Raw genomic sequence first — 15,471 nt, 5'->3', positions numbered from 1 at the left:
AAAAAAACAAACCCTGTATTCTTGTAAGAATGGCTTAACATATTCAAGACAGCTTGCATCATAGTCCTTAAGAGTTCAAATTGAGATGCGAGAACTTTGTGTGAGAGTTACTGTGTAATTGTATATTGTAATGGTTTGTATCTTTTGACTGTTCTTCAAAAGTGAGACTCTAGTAGAGTTACCAATAGATAGGGGAATTAGGATGCTTATTCAGTTTCCATGATTTGTGCTTTCAGCTCTAGAAATTCCCAGAATCAGATGTGCTGGCAAGTCTCACACATGCATAATCCAGTTACATCTTTAAAGTTTCCCAAAATTACTGTTTATCTGCAGCATGTCATAACACCTTTCATGTACATAGATATATACAAATGAAAAACAACTAATTGCAGAAATGCAGATAACAGTGATTGTTGTTCAACTAAATATTGTGAAGTTTGAATATGAAAATGACACTTTGGGATTAGCTCTGGGGATAGGTATGCATTTGCAGTTGTAAGCAATTGCATTTGGAAATTTATTTCTAAAACTGTGTTCTCTTCTGTTAAAACACAAAATAAAGGTACAAGTTGCTTCATGTTTTGGAGTTTGATCCAAATCGCAGACGAATGAGTGTCATTGTAGAGAGTCCCTCAGGTAAGTGATGAGAAGTTACAATTGAGAACTTCTGAAGTAATAAATATATTCTTAATTTCTGTCCTGTTTTCCTTTTTAGGGGAAAAGCTTTTATTCACCAAAGGAGCAGAATCTTCCATTCTTCCTCGTAGTAAGAGTGGAGAAATAGACAAAACAAGGATACACGTTGATGAATTTGCTTTGGTAAGTGTAGTCATCCTGCCCAGCTGATTTTTCTGGTTCTTCTGGTACAGACTCTGTGACTTGAACAAATTGCAGTTGATGCCTTGTTAGATCAGAATCTAGTGTAGTCTGAATTAGTAGTCTTCTGTTTTCTCATAGAAAGGACTACGAACTTTGTGCGTGGCGTACAGAAGGTTCACACCGGAGGAATACCAAGAAATTGGCAAACGCCTTCATGAGGCCAGGACTGCCTTACAGCAACGGGAAGAAAAATTAGCAGATGTATTCAACTTCATAGAAAGGGATCTGGAACTGCTTGGGGCTACTGGAGTAGAAGACAAGTATGTAATTGACTTTTTGCAAGCTATTTTCAGAAGCACAGCAAGTTGAAGATCTGTAGCTGTATTATGATGCATGCCATGAGAAGATGTCCTGCCATTGCCAGAAGTTCTGTGCTATTTTTGTTTAGTTTACCATTTTTTTGAGTTAAAGAACATTGAAAACATATGTTGTACAAACTGATTTTGGCAATATAATAGTCACATAGTAAGCTTTATTAGGAGACACTTAATGCACATGAAACAAAATTGGAATAGAATCACAGAATCTCAGAACCGCAGAAACACCAAGGTTGGAAAAGACCTGCAGATCATCCAATCCAGCTATCCACCTATCACCAATAGTTCTCACTAAACCATATCCCTCATATAAAAATTTTAGTAAATGTTAAACTTGATAGCTAATTCCTTGTGAAAAATATGTAGCTAATATGCAGAGCATGCAATAGGCAAGCAGGATGTTTGTAAGTTAGAGTGTATATTATCTGTTAGAATGTTCAGATGGAGCACTTCAGATCTTTTCATGCACCGCATTAGTTAGTATTTGTGACAAACTGTTTGAAAGCTTCTTAAATGCAGTGATAGTGCTTAATTTAAATTGAGATGTGCTTATTAGGAATTTTTAATTGCCATAGTTAATATTATTGAAATTCAGCTTTAACTTCATGAAATCTTTTGCTCATAACTGAATGTCATTACTAGACTGTAGTTCTTGAAAATACTTGAAATTGGAAATGCAGTCTTAAATCATCATGATGTTACAATGTGTTCTTTTTTCTCTAAAGTGTTTGGTTAGCTAAGGTTTTCTTGTTTCTAGACTGCAGGAGAAAGTCCAAGAAACTATAGAAGCACTCAGATTGGCTGGTATTAAAGTGTGGGTTCTGACTGGAGATAAGCATGAAACGGCTGTTAGTGTCAGTTTATCATGTGGACACTTTCATAGAACTATGAACATCCTTGAACTTGTACAGCACAAATCAGACAGTACATGCGCAGAGCAACTGAGGCAGCTAGCCAAGAGGTAAAATATCCATGATGTCATTAACTCAGTGATGTCCTTGATTTTTTTTTTTCATTTTAAAATTTTATGGTTATAATTTTATGTGCCTAATAAATGTTGGGTTTTTTTTTTCCTTCCCCTTTCTCCCTCCCCTTTAACTTGAAAAAGCAGTCTAACAGGTTAACTTCTTTACATACTGTATGGGCAACTGCATAATTTGTAACAAAATACAAAGTTTTCCTTCACATCAATACAAAATTAACATTTTTGTCTCTTGATAGAATAAAAGAAGACCATGTTATCCAGCATGGACTGGTAGTGGATGGGACCAGCCTCTCTCTTGCACTCAGGGAACATGAAAAACTGTTCATGGAAGTTTGTAAAAACTGTTCTGCAGTGTTGTGTTGTCGTATGGCACCGCTTCAGAAAGCAAAGGTAAGTATGGATATAGTCAGCATTGTCTTGTAAGTACTTTTATCCTGCTGTCTTAGAGATAGGCATTTTTGGAGATGGTTTGTTTCTGGTTGTCTTGCCTTTCACATGACTTTTGACTCTTTTCAACTCAGTTGGAATAGTTTGCTCAGAAGTTTGTTCATGTATCTGTGAAAATTCAGAATTAGGCGGGAAGGGAGTCAAAGCACTGCCACAGTGGGATGGAATAAAAAAGCTAAACTTTAGTAAGCCTCTCTTGTGTTTTATAAGGCGGTAATTATCTTCATAGCATACATTGTTTTGCGTTGCCTATTTCATTATACCATTCAAAATGGGAAGGCTAAGTGAGGTAAGAAGTTTGTGACAGTTTGTTCTGGCTTTGTATTTGGTCTTTTGCCTTAGACATACTTTGTGAAACTTATTCCAAGGTTAAGATGGAATGCAGATTTGTATTTACTTAATCTTTTTCTTTAATTTTACTGCTTGTCAATATATGGCCCATAGTCTCACTACTCTCGTTTATATTTTTATATTTTTTTTATGGCTCTGATGCCCTTTGAAACATAAAATCATAAAAGCATAGAATGTCTGGGGTTGTAAGGGACTTCAGATCACTTAGTTCCAGGCCTCTGCCATGGGCAGGGTTGCTGACCGCTAGATCAAGTGCTAGATCTTGTTTCCTAAGGCCCCACTCAGCATGGCCTTGAACACTCCAGAGACAGGGCGTCCACAACCTCACTGGGCAGCCTGTTCCAGCACCTCACACTCTCTCTGTTAGAAACTTCCCCTGACATCTAATCTAAATCTCTCCTTTCTGGGAGGAAAATATAGTAGTTTTCATAGATAAGTATGTTTCAAAGAAGTGCTCAGGCATCATCTCATGAGTTTACCAGGTGTTCTATTGCTTTAGTAAAATCTTTGCATTCTGACCTCTTGCAATTGAATCCATGGAGTTGCATCTCTTTTGATGTGTAAGGAATTTTCAACTTAAATGAATGTGGCTTGATTAAACTCTCTCCATCCTCGCACCAAGTTTCTTTCTTCTGCTGGTTAATGTATTGTTTGGGCCCTCTTACTTGCTTCTTATTCAGCGTTGAATAATGGGGAGCAGAATTATAACCTTCTATCGGTAGTTCATCTGCTCAGGGAAGTAAAACAAAGATAATTAAACTTTTAAATCTGTCAGTTTCCTTTGTGGCCTTTACTACTTACAATATTGAAAATTAGAAGAATCTAACCAGGTCTGACGAAGGGCTTTAAATCCTGGATTACTCCCTAAGTTATCCATTCTAACTTTTAGCTTGATTTGAAAGTTAAAGCAGCAGGCTCCAGAGAGACCTGATAGTGGCCTTTCGGTATCTGAAGGGAGACTATAAGAAGGAAGGGGCAGACTCCTTAGCAGGGTCTGTTGCGACAGGGCAAGGGGAAATGGTTTTAAATGAAAAGAGGAGAGATTTAGATTGGGTTTAAGGAAGAGGTTTTTTATAGTAAGGTTGTTGGGGCATTGGAACAGGTTGCCCAGATTGATGGTAGAAGCCCCATCCTTGCAGACATTCAGTGTCAGGGTGCACCGTGCTCTGAGCAGCCTGATACAGCTGTAGGTGTCCCTGTTCATTACAGGAGAATTGGACTAGGTGACCTTTAAAGGTCCCTTCTGGCTCAATTCTATGAGGAAGCTGTGAAAGAAATGTGGAGGGAGTGCATTATGCTAAAATAAGCTAAAGCCAGGTGCAATACTTAAGTAAGGCTTGCAGCCAAAAGCGAGCAGCTTTTCTAAAGGAGAAATGAATTAGCCAAAGATGTTTTTTACCCATGTGTGTCCATTTGTAAAATGAAGTAATTACACATACAGGTAGGTAACTATCAAAGATGTGCACTGGTTAGCAGCACAGTTTGTAGAAAGACTGTATGGTTCTAAAGGTTACTGCCTTTTTTTTTTTTTCCAGGTAGTGAGACTGTTAAAAACATCTCCAGAAAAACCTATAACATTAGCAATTGGTGATGGTGCTAATGATGTGAGCATGATACAAGAAGCACATGTTGGCATAGGTAAATTACTTCTGTTTAAAGAGATTAAGGCAAATGAGGTGTAAATTTTAGTAGAATATTTGATGGTGCATAGTGTTTATGAACAGATAAACTTCTAACACTTCTGCATCTGTGAAGAATTGAACATGAACTTGAGTCACCTGTTGCAGCAGAAGTTTGGTGAAATTTGAAATTCCAGATTGTTTGAAGTCTTAGGTTTATTGTGAAGTCTATAGATATTCAGAGGTCATGCTAAATACTGTCTTAAGAACAGAGATTTTCTTTAACCCGAATCTCAGAAGTTCTCTGCTTTAGTTATTGGAATTGGATATCTATTCATACAGTCATTGCCAATTCCTAAGTTTCTGTGTAAACTTTGCATTCAGATCTTTCTTTGCTCAATGCTTCCGCCATTTTCACCATGTCTGTATCATTGCATTAATACTATTTGTGTCTGGGTTGTCTTTGAGGTAAAGGCTTTCATTGCATCTCTGGGGAAGTTGTTATTGATCTTTTTCAGCTGAATTCTCCATTAACATTGTTTTCTATAATCTGCTTTGGGCCTTCTTTAAACTTTTCTGCCATGTTGTGTAACTCGATATGAAGAAACACGAATAACTGAATTAATACCTATTGCAAATTCTGTCTTGGTTTTGCTTGTATATTCTTACTTCTATGTCTTCTCATAAATCTCTTCTTAAGTGTAGCTTATGTAAATAGTTTTTTCTTCCTTCTCTTTATATTGGTTCAGCATTAAGCAAGCATTTTCCCTCAGCTGTGTCATGAATAATGCTTTTGTTTTTATGCTTATTGAAGTCTTAATGTTGAAATGTAAAAGAACGTGTAACGATGGCTTTAGATATATGTTAGGTGTCGATTAGGTGTATGTAGATGTAAGTTGTTGATGTTTTAAATACATATATCATTTTGATAATGTTTAACCTCTTCTTTGTTTCACAAATATTACAGGAATCATGGGCAAGGAAGGAAGACAAGCTGTAAGAAATAGTGACTATGCAATAGCACGATTTAAATTCCTCTCCAAGTTGCTTTTTGTTCACGGGCACTTTTACTATATTAGAATAGCAACCCTTGTACAGTACTTTTTTTATAAGGTAAGTTTTCTGAGTGTGGGCTTGTGAAGTTTATAGAAAAATGTGTATCTGTTTCCCAGCAATAAATTTGTTTCAGATGTAACATTTTTGGGTACAGTTGTAGTACCTCTGTTCATGCATGTTTTCAGTCATTTATGTTTCTTCAACCAAACATGAGTTTTTAACTTAGTAATTAGATTAAATACTAATTAAATTAGTAATTGCTTAATACTTCCACTAGAAATAGGTTTTAAGTACCTTGATGAGCTCACCTGGTCTCAGGAATTGATACTGTTTGTCTAGAATTCTTGTGTTAGCCACCAAGGCACATAATTGTTTTCCTGCCATATTCTTACTAGCTTGCAAAAGTTAGCAATTTCTTTTTTGAGATTATAAGGTCTGTATTGGAGGATTAATTATTTGCCTTGCTTCTTGTTTTTCAGAATGTGTGCTTTATTACACCACAATTTTTATATCAGTTCTTCTGTTTGTTTTCACAACAGGTAAGTATTGGATGCTATTGGATGTTGTATAGCTAGTTAAAGGTGTACAATAATTAAAGAAATTGGAAGGAAAACAATGAAATAGTCTTTTCCTCTTTGGGAAGAAGTATATTTACTGTTTGATTGTTTTTAATATCTGTTTTATTATGGCCAATGCTTGGGAACTCATATGGAAGAAATTTCACTTGTACAGTTTTTTTTAAATGTGACTCTGTAGGAGCTTTTTGTCCAGTTGCTAATATGACTGTCAAAGTAAATGGCTGTTGTTTCTTCTCTTTCAGAAAAATTATATATCAGTAGTGAAGTTTGTGTTACTTTTGCCTGTATTTGTCAAGTTTGATTGACCAACTGCTGGGTCTGTTTCCTGTACTGAAACATAATTATATAGATGATTATATATAGCAATTTCTGATGCATGTAACTCTTCTATTCACCTGTTTTCTGAAGGAGTAGAAAAGAGTTCTTTGCTTCAATGTAAACATAAATATTTGGTGCTATTAATTCTAAAAATTTCCCATATACCATATTGCTACTTCCTTGTAGCCATTCTTACTTTGAGAGTACTGTAAGAAGGTTTTAAAGTTTTAAGTCCTTCTGTATGGTTTTCTCATGCTGTTGACAAATTTAATTTCTGCATGGAAAAGATTGATTGCAAGGAGCTTCTCAGATTCGCAGGTCTAATAACAACAAATACCCAGCTTATTTTTTACTGTTTGAGAGCTTGATGTTACTAGATTGTAAATATAGCTTGTTTTCCTATTAGTAAATTCACGTGAATTAATGATACGTTGTGGCTCTTGACTTTTAGTAAATGTGAGCAACTTTTTTCTTCAAATCTCAAAATAATCTTTATTTCCATTTTCAGACCCTCTATGACAGTGTATACCTGACTTTGTATAATATTTGTTTCACTTCCTTGCCTGTCCTCATCTACAGTCTTTTTGAACAGCATGTGCATCCGCATGTATTGCAGAGTAAACCTGTGCTCTATCGGTACGTATATCCTACATGCATTGCAGCAGCAGCACATCATTCAGAACAGTGGCATCTGCAGAAGTCTGAACTTGCTACTGTGCATTCCTACAGTATTTCTATCTGTAGTTCATGCAATTTTTGCTAACTATGCTCAAGGAAGGATAGTTACTTAGGTCATAGTTTTCATCCCAAATGTTAATTAAAACTAGTGTTTTAGGAGAAGCGTATTTTTATGTCAGTTATGTTAAGACTGGGAGGGACTTGGGTACGTGATTGGTAGCCTTCTCCGCAGTGGTTAAGGAATCCAAATGTTTTTTTGGATAGGGGAAGCTATTTCCTGTAGAATTAGGTATCCTCCCAGTGGTAGCATGTTGTACTGCATTCTGCTTGTTGGAGAAGTACATTATTTTTGTGAAAAAGGTGTCTCTTAGTTTACTTCTTTTCTTGAAGCTCTTCTAAACAGAACAGTGGGCAAGTATCAGGAGATCTGAGTATTTCTTCTAGCAATTCTGTCTCTGTGGAGGAGGATTCTGGTGTGTGTTAATTTTGATTTGACTCATAAAACACAATTGCCATTGGTGATCTCTGCATAAGAAAAGGCAGCTCTGAGTTCTTTTTTGCCCATGATTTTACTTTTTTTTTTGTAAGTCTGTGTTCATTAAACATACCTTGTTGCAGTTGAACGTTACATTTATTCTAGGCAATAATAGTCATGTAGTATAAATAGCTGATGGATTATATACAGACAGTCTAACATCCAAAACTTGCTCATTTTACAGAGACATCAGTAAAAATGCTCATCTTGGGTATAAACCATTTCTTTACTGGACCATCTTGGGCTTCTTGCATGCATTCGTTTTCTTTTATGGTTCGTATCTTCTAATGGGAGAAGACACTTCATTGCTGGGAAATGGCCAGGTAAATTGTCATTAGATTTTTCCATCATTGTATCTTTTGGCGATATTTGGTTTTCTGTTATAAAACTTGTCCATTTGCAGATTTCAGCCTGTGTTAAATCTCCTGAAAATGCATGGTTTAAATGGATTTAAAGTATATATACATGTATATGTTGTAAGTTGCTATTCAATTATGTTTTTTAGTTGAATAAATAAAGACCAGAACTAATGTATTGAAACCAAATTCTAAAATTTATCCCTTTTTTTTTTAATGATATGAAAGTGGAGAGGAAAAGTCATGTTAAAAAACCGAACAACTAATCAAAAGCAAACAAAACGAAACCCAGTAAGCCTTTAAATGAAACCATTGTAAATCTGCTGCTTCCTTTCTCCATTTCATTAGCCCAGGCTAGAACAATCAGATTCTGGCTTTGAAATACTGTTAGGAGTAGCAATCCAAAAAAACGTTTGTTTCCCTCCTTACACTATTCTTACTACTGAAATGAGTTGTGTGTTCATTCATATGTAGGCATTGGTAGAACTGCAAGTTATGGCACTTGGTTTGAAAAAATTATTTTGCTGTCTTTGCTTTGGTCATAGGGCTGAGCCTAGAAAGTTTAGCAGGAAAAATAATTTCCATCTGATAATGAACAGACAGTGGTCAGAAACTGAGTGACTAAAATCAGAGGCAGTTAAGGGTGAGAGAATCCTGCATGCTGCTGAAGTGCTTTCTTCAAGAAATCATCACTTCACATGTGTGATAAACTACAGAGTCAGTGCAAGGCAGTAAGCCAGCGGTAGCCTCATTTTTTATTCTGAATTCCCAATTTGGAGCCAAGCACAATTGGAGAGATTTACATAATTTGCTAATGGTGGTCATTTGTTAGACTTTCATCAGCACATTTTGCAACAATTTGATCTTTTAGTTTTTTTTCTCCCCCCTTTTCCATGCTGTGCATGTCGTCAGATACTGAAACCTAACAGGCAAATGGTAAGAGTTCAGAAGAGGAGGAGATACAAAATATTGTATCTGTTACTTCACAGGATTAAAGGATGCAGCATCCACAGTGTAAAAGTGTTCAAAAATAAAATGGTGGCAAGAATCTGTTCGCAGTTTGCATTCTAACTCTGTGACCTTTTTAGAGCAGTGTCAGCAAAGACACTTTCTTTCACAGGTCATTCAGATACAGTAGTCTAATTTTATTTCAAGATTATCGTTGCAACAATTAGTAGCAAGCATGCTGTTAAATGCTTCATATTTACTTATTTACACATATTTACATATTTGCACACCAAGGTTTGACTTAACTTTTTCCTGTGTATAAAGTTGGCAAAAGCAGTTGTAAGATCTGTGATTAGATTGTTGGGATATAGATGTGTATTTGTCAGAGCTCTGTAACAAGGACTACAACCGTGCCAATCCTTGTTTCATGACCCTGTGCTGTACCGACCAATCAAATCTGGGATGATTTTGATTGCCTGTCTGCATGTGGTCCCTGTGTCCTTGCTTGCTTAAGTTGCTGCTGGTATTTACCAATACTGAGATTGAGAGTTTGTCCATTTCCAGTATATCAGTGATAAAAGTAACTACGGAAAAGCAGACTGTGGATTCAGCACCAAGACTGCTTGCAAAAGGATAGTAGCTCGACCTGTGTAGAATGGCAGTGTGCATCTGAGCAGCATGTGGGTAGATGGATGACAAACTCCACATCCCCTGCTTGGTGTCAGAGCTGAGATTTTGTTGTTGTAGAACTTGTTCAGAGTTTTGATGGTTTAATGTATGTGGGCAGCAGAATACAGAAGTGACAAGGTCTTAGAATTTTGTGTTCATTAGCCTTGAAACAAAGTGTCTTTATGATTTTCTTTGAAAAAATAGAGTGGCACCATTATTTTTGAATTGTACAAATGTGCTTGGGAAAAATGTGGACTTTCAGGTGATGCTGCATGTTGAAAACTGTATGAAAATGTTTATTTTAATCCTAAGTGTTTTGCACTTAACGTTGAAGCGAATACCTTCTACCCAGTATTTGTTTCTGTTCAGATGCTTACATTAAATCAATCAATTTGGTATCTTTATCCTACCATTTCATGTAACTGCTTTGGTTTTACTTCATCATTCATGTGGGTTTTGTGGTGATCTGTTTTGAACCAGGAAGGAAGATGATGTAGATTGTTAATTTTGCTCTTATCATAAGCTAATTTTTCATAGTAATCTGTGTTGCATCCTTAGTTTTTCGTACGTAGTAAAATCACAAGCTTTTGTCCATGGTTTTGTTACATAACTATAGCTGATTTGAGAAAAATCTAACTTACCATTGATGCTGTTAGCTCATCTTTTTTCCTTGACTTTTTACCTTGCTGTTTTCTTAGATGTTTGGAAACTGGACATTTGGTACTTTAGTCTTCACCGTTATGGTTATAACCGTTACGATGAAGGTATGTTGCTGTACTCCCTTCTCTTGTTATAACACAAGTACAGTTCGTAGCACATTCAAATGAGTTCAGACCAGCATTTGTCATTTTCTGTAAGGTGGAAATTAATTGAAGTTCTCATTCTTTCAGATGGCGCTAGAAACTCACTTCTGGACATGGATAAACCATTTTGTTACTTGGGGTTCCATTGTGTTTTATTTCATATTCTCCTTGTTTTATGGGGGAATTATCTGGTGAGTGATTTTCTTTTTCCCCTCTAAACTACAGCACATGTGATAAGTGAAGTCATGAAACACTAAAGTATTATGTTGTATTGTGTTGCTCTGAATTTTGCAGTAGGCGTTGAAAAACAAATTCCTAAACCTACAGAGGCCAATTACTTTTGGTGATTCTTTTAGAAATGGCAGCCATGCTGCTTAAGCTATCGTGCTTAGGGATGGGAATTGTCTCTGACAGCTTGTGATTATTAAGGCATTTTTATTTGTAAAAAGCACATAGAATTCCTAAAGGTTCTGTGTAACAGCTCAATGCTTGCAACAAAAATGAGGGCGCTGATGTTTGAATCAGTGAAGTAATATATTTTTATTATACTTGAATTTTGGGGTCTTGGTGGTCACTTTCCTACAAAGTTCTATTCCCTCCTATACCAGTGTTCTTTTGCAGATCAAGTCCAAGAAATTGCTAATCTCCTTGGGCAGTATACAGTTTTAATTTGTATCCTAGAGATTTACTGCTTGTCTGTCTGTTCTGTACTTTGGTTTCTGGAAGTTCCTTTTAGTAATATCCACTTCTTTTAACTTCTCAGGCCATTTTTACATACCCAGGATATGTACTTTGTATTTGTTCAACTGTTGTCAAGTGGTTCTGCTTGGTTTGCCATAATACTCATAGTAGTTGCTTGTCTGTTTCTTGATGTTGTGAAGAAAGTGCTGTACAGGCATCTACAACCAACAAGTACTGAAAAAGCTCAGGTAACATTATGCTTTTATATCCAACTTGATCAGTATGTTAAAGAACGCATGTTAAAATCTGTGTTGTACACTCGTTGCCTTCCTGTGATATTTTAGTATCCCCTTACATTGCTGTCATCTTTAATGTACAGGTGAGTGTTCCCGTTTCAGAAGATAAATTTTAATTTAGAATTACTGAAATAAGGACAGAGTTTTATGGGAATGAGTTATGAGTTATAGCTTAAGTAATCGATACATTAACAATAGTAAACACTTAGAGAGGGGTCACTTAGCCTTCTACATGTTGATTTGCAACTATGTAGGAGCATTAGGAACTTTCTTGCCCAGCTTTAAAGATAACTAAACTTATTTTTGTAAACGTACTAGAAGTTCTCTTCAAATGTAATTGATATTGATTAGTTTTTAAGATATTGATGGAAAGAGTAATTTTAAATATTACCTTAGTAGAACTTGTTTTAGTTAGTATTTCTCATCATATCATACCATACATAACACGTAATTTGATTGCTGATTTTGTAATTAGAGATAATTACCAATGTGGCATTTTCATAAATTCATCGATGAGGTCTGAAGAGAGTCTGTGATCACAGAATCTTCCTCTTACCAACACAGGCCATAAAAGCTCCCCAGAATCATTCCTGTTAAAGTTAGGCTCTCTTTTAGGTAGAATTCTCATCCATATTTCAGTGTTTTCTTCTGTTTAGTGGCAGTACAGTTAAGAAGTCATCTTAACCCGTAGTTGTTCTCATAGTTAATCTCTCTGTTTTTATTTTTCAGCACCTTCTTTTTGTATGCATTTTCTGATAATCTGGAAATTCTTCAGTTAATTTTCTTTTTGTTTTATTCACCCTTATGTTTGTGATCAAGGTAACTTGCTCTCTGGTATAGATTGAACTTGAATCTTTTTGAGGGGAGAAAAAAAACAATTTACTTTCCACCTCTACATATGTCAGTGCCAAGTATGGAAATGATGAGTCCCTCAGCTATATTCAGCTTACTAAATATATGATATATGATAAGCTGTTCTCTTTGGCATCTTTTTTGCTCTTTTCTTCCATGTCATCACTGAGAGGTCAGATAGCATAGGAATCTTACAAAAAAGCATCCTGTTCTGTTCTGGAATCTGTTTTTAGGTTTTATGCTGTTTAATGTGTGCCATATTGATCTTTGTGGCATCCTATTTCCTTTAATATGAGTTACATTGAGCTGTGTATCATGGAGAACTTATCACTGCATTACATCAGTGCTGTTAACTTTAGCATCAAACCTTTACATTACTTTGTGTGTGTTGATTTTATTAAATTACAGTGCCCTGCTAATTTGTGTTTAGAAACATCCACCTGAGACATTCTCATGCTGATCCTGTAGCTAGCCAAATATCCCATTAGTCCCTTTTCAGAACTAGAATACTAGCTGCTTTTTCCACTCAAGGAATTTAATAGCTCAAATCTGAGGTAAATAACCACCATTTTTTTTGAGAACTGCTCAGGTAGACCTGGTAAGACTCTTTGTTGCATGCTTGATTTAGGAGAACATGGGTAATTACGTATTTTATCCCTTGTGTCATCTCCCCAAACAAACAAACAGAACTTATAGCAACTAACTGAACACTTGCTGTTTCCTTCCTGTGCATCAGCTGTTTCCATTTGGCAGTGTATCGTTACAGTTTTTGAAGTTTCTCATGTCCCTGAAGTCATTCCATTAAAAAAGCAAAACTTCCTCAATTTTTTTCCCCCTAACCTTATCCATGTTCTTATTACTGCGTTCTCTTACCTTCTGGGTCTATTCTAAAAAAAAATTGCAGGTTCAGTTTGTTTCCACTGAAGTTATTTTGACCATGACATAAAGAAACTTAAGTAGACTAAGGCAGAAACATTTGATAAATTCAGTTAAATGCAGTTATTGTTCTGTGTCACAGTGATTTTAAGAAAAAAATCGGTGTCTCTCATAGGCTTAGTGTGAGTTGAATTCTATAGCAGGATGGGATTCATGAGTTCTGCCTTTTCCCAGTGGGCTCAGTTTGGTTGTGTGGCCTTTGTTTTGGTTTTTACTGGGGATGTGTGGGGTGGGGATGTTTTTTTTATTGCTGATTTGTTTGTTTGTTTTAAATGTGTTCCTTTTTTTTTTTTTAATAACCTTAAAGATAACCCATCATATTATGTTTGGCTTTGATCTGTTGCCCTTTGGTCTGTTACCCCATTCTGGGTAACTTCTGACTACAGTTCTGTTCTTTTCTGACTATAGCAAGTAGGAGGAAGTGGACAGTAAGGACAGTCTGAATCAAAATGTAAATCTTGGGGTAAATGTAAATCACAGCACTATTAAGGAGAGAAGGTAATACTGAATAAGGATTCCAGGTAAAGTATAGTCATGTAAGTTTGTAGGCTTAGAATGAAAGCTAAGGTGCACTTAAGTGTGATCTTCCCAAAAATATCTGGCTGCGATGGTTTCGGGAGTTGTCCTAAAGCTACCAGGTGTGTGTTTCTGTATATAATGTGTATTCCACTTAAATAACAATGTCTTGTCCTGTGTCTTTTTCTTAGAAAATTACTACTGCTACTGACTGACATGTATGTTCCATCCCTTCTCTGTCCAATTGTAGATGTACTCCAACAGAGTTGCTTTAAGTGACGAGTTCATCGCACTGCAGCCATTGTCCAGGGCAAGGAATCAGCTGAGCAAAATTAGGTAGAGTAGGAGGGACAGTTCCTCATCAACTCTTATGCATGCTGAAGGTGGACTAACAGTGCTGACAGAGATGGAAAGAGGCATGAATGTTAGTGGGTTGAGAGGGCAGTATATCTATATAGCGCAGATACATTGAGTTTGGTATATTTTTTGGCTTTGCTCTGTGTTTTTTGAGCCAAATGCTTCTCTTAAGTAGCATGTTGGACGTGCTTTGTTCCTAGGAAAAAACATCCCTAGCATGATGCTCAACTTTCAGAATACAGACCTAGCTCTTCTTGCATCCATTTTTAAATAATTATAGTTTCTAGCATGTTTACAATGCTTTTAATTTCTTCATGATCAAAATTAACAGTGCTTTTTGCATGTCGGAATAATTTCAGCTTCATAAGCCTGCGACAGAAAGGCCCATATATTGCAAGCAGCAGTTTGGTGCAAGTTGTTTGCCCATTTTAATTTGCTTTCACTTGTATTGAAAGCGCAGAAAATGTTTTTAGTTTGGGTGCATATATACACTTGTGCAGCTAAGGCTTTTTGTGTTCTGTGCCTCTACAAAGTGAGTGTTGTTTGTTTTCTATGTGTTACGGGTACATATTCTCAGACCTTTGTATACAAAATGCTAGGAAATTATTCGAGCAAAGATGAAAGCATATGTGTGTTGCAGAATTCATATCAAGAAATGATTCAAAGTCTGAAACATCGTGACACACCAGTAATGTCTGAACCTATTCCTATTACTGACACTTATCTACGTCTCTATTCTATGCTAGGAAATAATGCAGAGGACTGGTCTCTTTTACATAGCTTTTAGATGACTGTTGTCTAAAAACATGAAAATGGATGCTAGGAGAATCGGACATGGGTGTTTCAGGGCATTCATTCCCATTTGCTTAAATAAGGAAAAGCAGAAGAAATGACGATTGTGTTGTAAGAGTATTTGTAACAGTTAACTGAAACAATGAAAGTCCTTTAAAAGAAGGAGAGGACAAAAAAGGAAAAACTTTCTATTTCCTCAGGGTACTATGCCTTTGCTGGGAGAAATGTGAAGTGGTCATTCTGTTTAAATGGTTTATTAACAGGTTTTAACTGTTACGCCACACTGTGAAACACAACAGGAATTCTGCCATTTAGATTGCTGAACACCCCAGGGAGGCAGTGTTTTTAAATCTAACACTTACTAGCTTTAAAGGAGAAGCAAAAACTGCAGTATAAGCACATCTCCAACATTAGTAAACTTAGTAGTACATTCTGGAGGTTTCTCTGCAAAAGCTTCTTTACAGGTCACCTTCTTAAATTCCTGAATTATCAGTGTAATATA

The 15,471-nt window shown here is 36.1% G+C and overlaps 1 protein-coding gene across 1 annotated transcript in view; it reads left to right on the top strand.

Annotated features, from left to right (window-relative positions):
• Positions 1-15,471, top strand: part of ATP11B (ATPase phospholipid transporting 11B (putative)) — a gene marked incomplete at its 5' end in the record, with an annotated part of 44,660 nt that overhangs the window by 16,692 nt on the left and 12,497 nt on the right. Inside the window, 13 exons of the mRNA XM_031555085.1 lie at positions 563-636; positions 716-819; positions 958-1,139; positions 1,954-2,157; positions 2,418-2,571; positions 4,515-4,617; positions 5,566-5,711; positions 6,134-6,193; positions 7,059-7,186; positions 7,948-8,086; positions 10,435-10,500; positions 10,627-10,730; positions 11,303-11,468. Coding sequence (XP_031410945.1) covers positions 563-636; positions 716-819; positions 958-1,139; positions 1,954-2,157; positions 2,418-2,571; positions 4,515-4,617; positions 5,566-5,711; positions 6,134-6,193; positions 7,059-7,186; positions 7,948-8,086; positions 10,435-10,500; positions 10,627-10,730; positions 11,303-11,468 — 1,630 coding nt within the window. The remainder of the gene's footprint in view (positions 1-562; positions 637-715; positions 820-957; positions 1,140-1,953; positions 2,158-2,417; positions 2,572-4,514; positions 4,618-5,565; positions 5,712-6,133; positions 6,194-7,058; positions 7,187-7,947; positions 8,087-10,434; positions 10,501-10,626; positions 10,731-11,302; positions 11,469-15,471) is intronic.

This window comes from Meleagris gallopavo, chromosome 11, assembly GCF_000146605.3.
Source record: "Meleagris gallopavo isolate NT-WF06-2002-E0010 breed Aviagen turkey brand Nicholas breeding stock chromosome 11, Turkey_5.1, whole genome shotgun sequence".
In the NCBI taxonomy this organism is placed as follows: Eukaryota; Metazoa; Chordata; class Aves; order Galliformes; family Phasianidae; genus Meleagris; species Meleagris gallopavo.
This window is presented reverse-complemented; position numbering and strand designations above follow the sequence as displayed.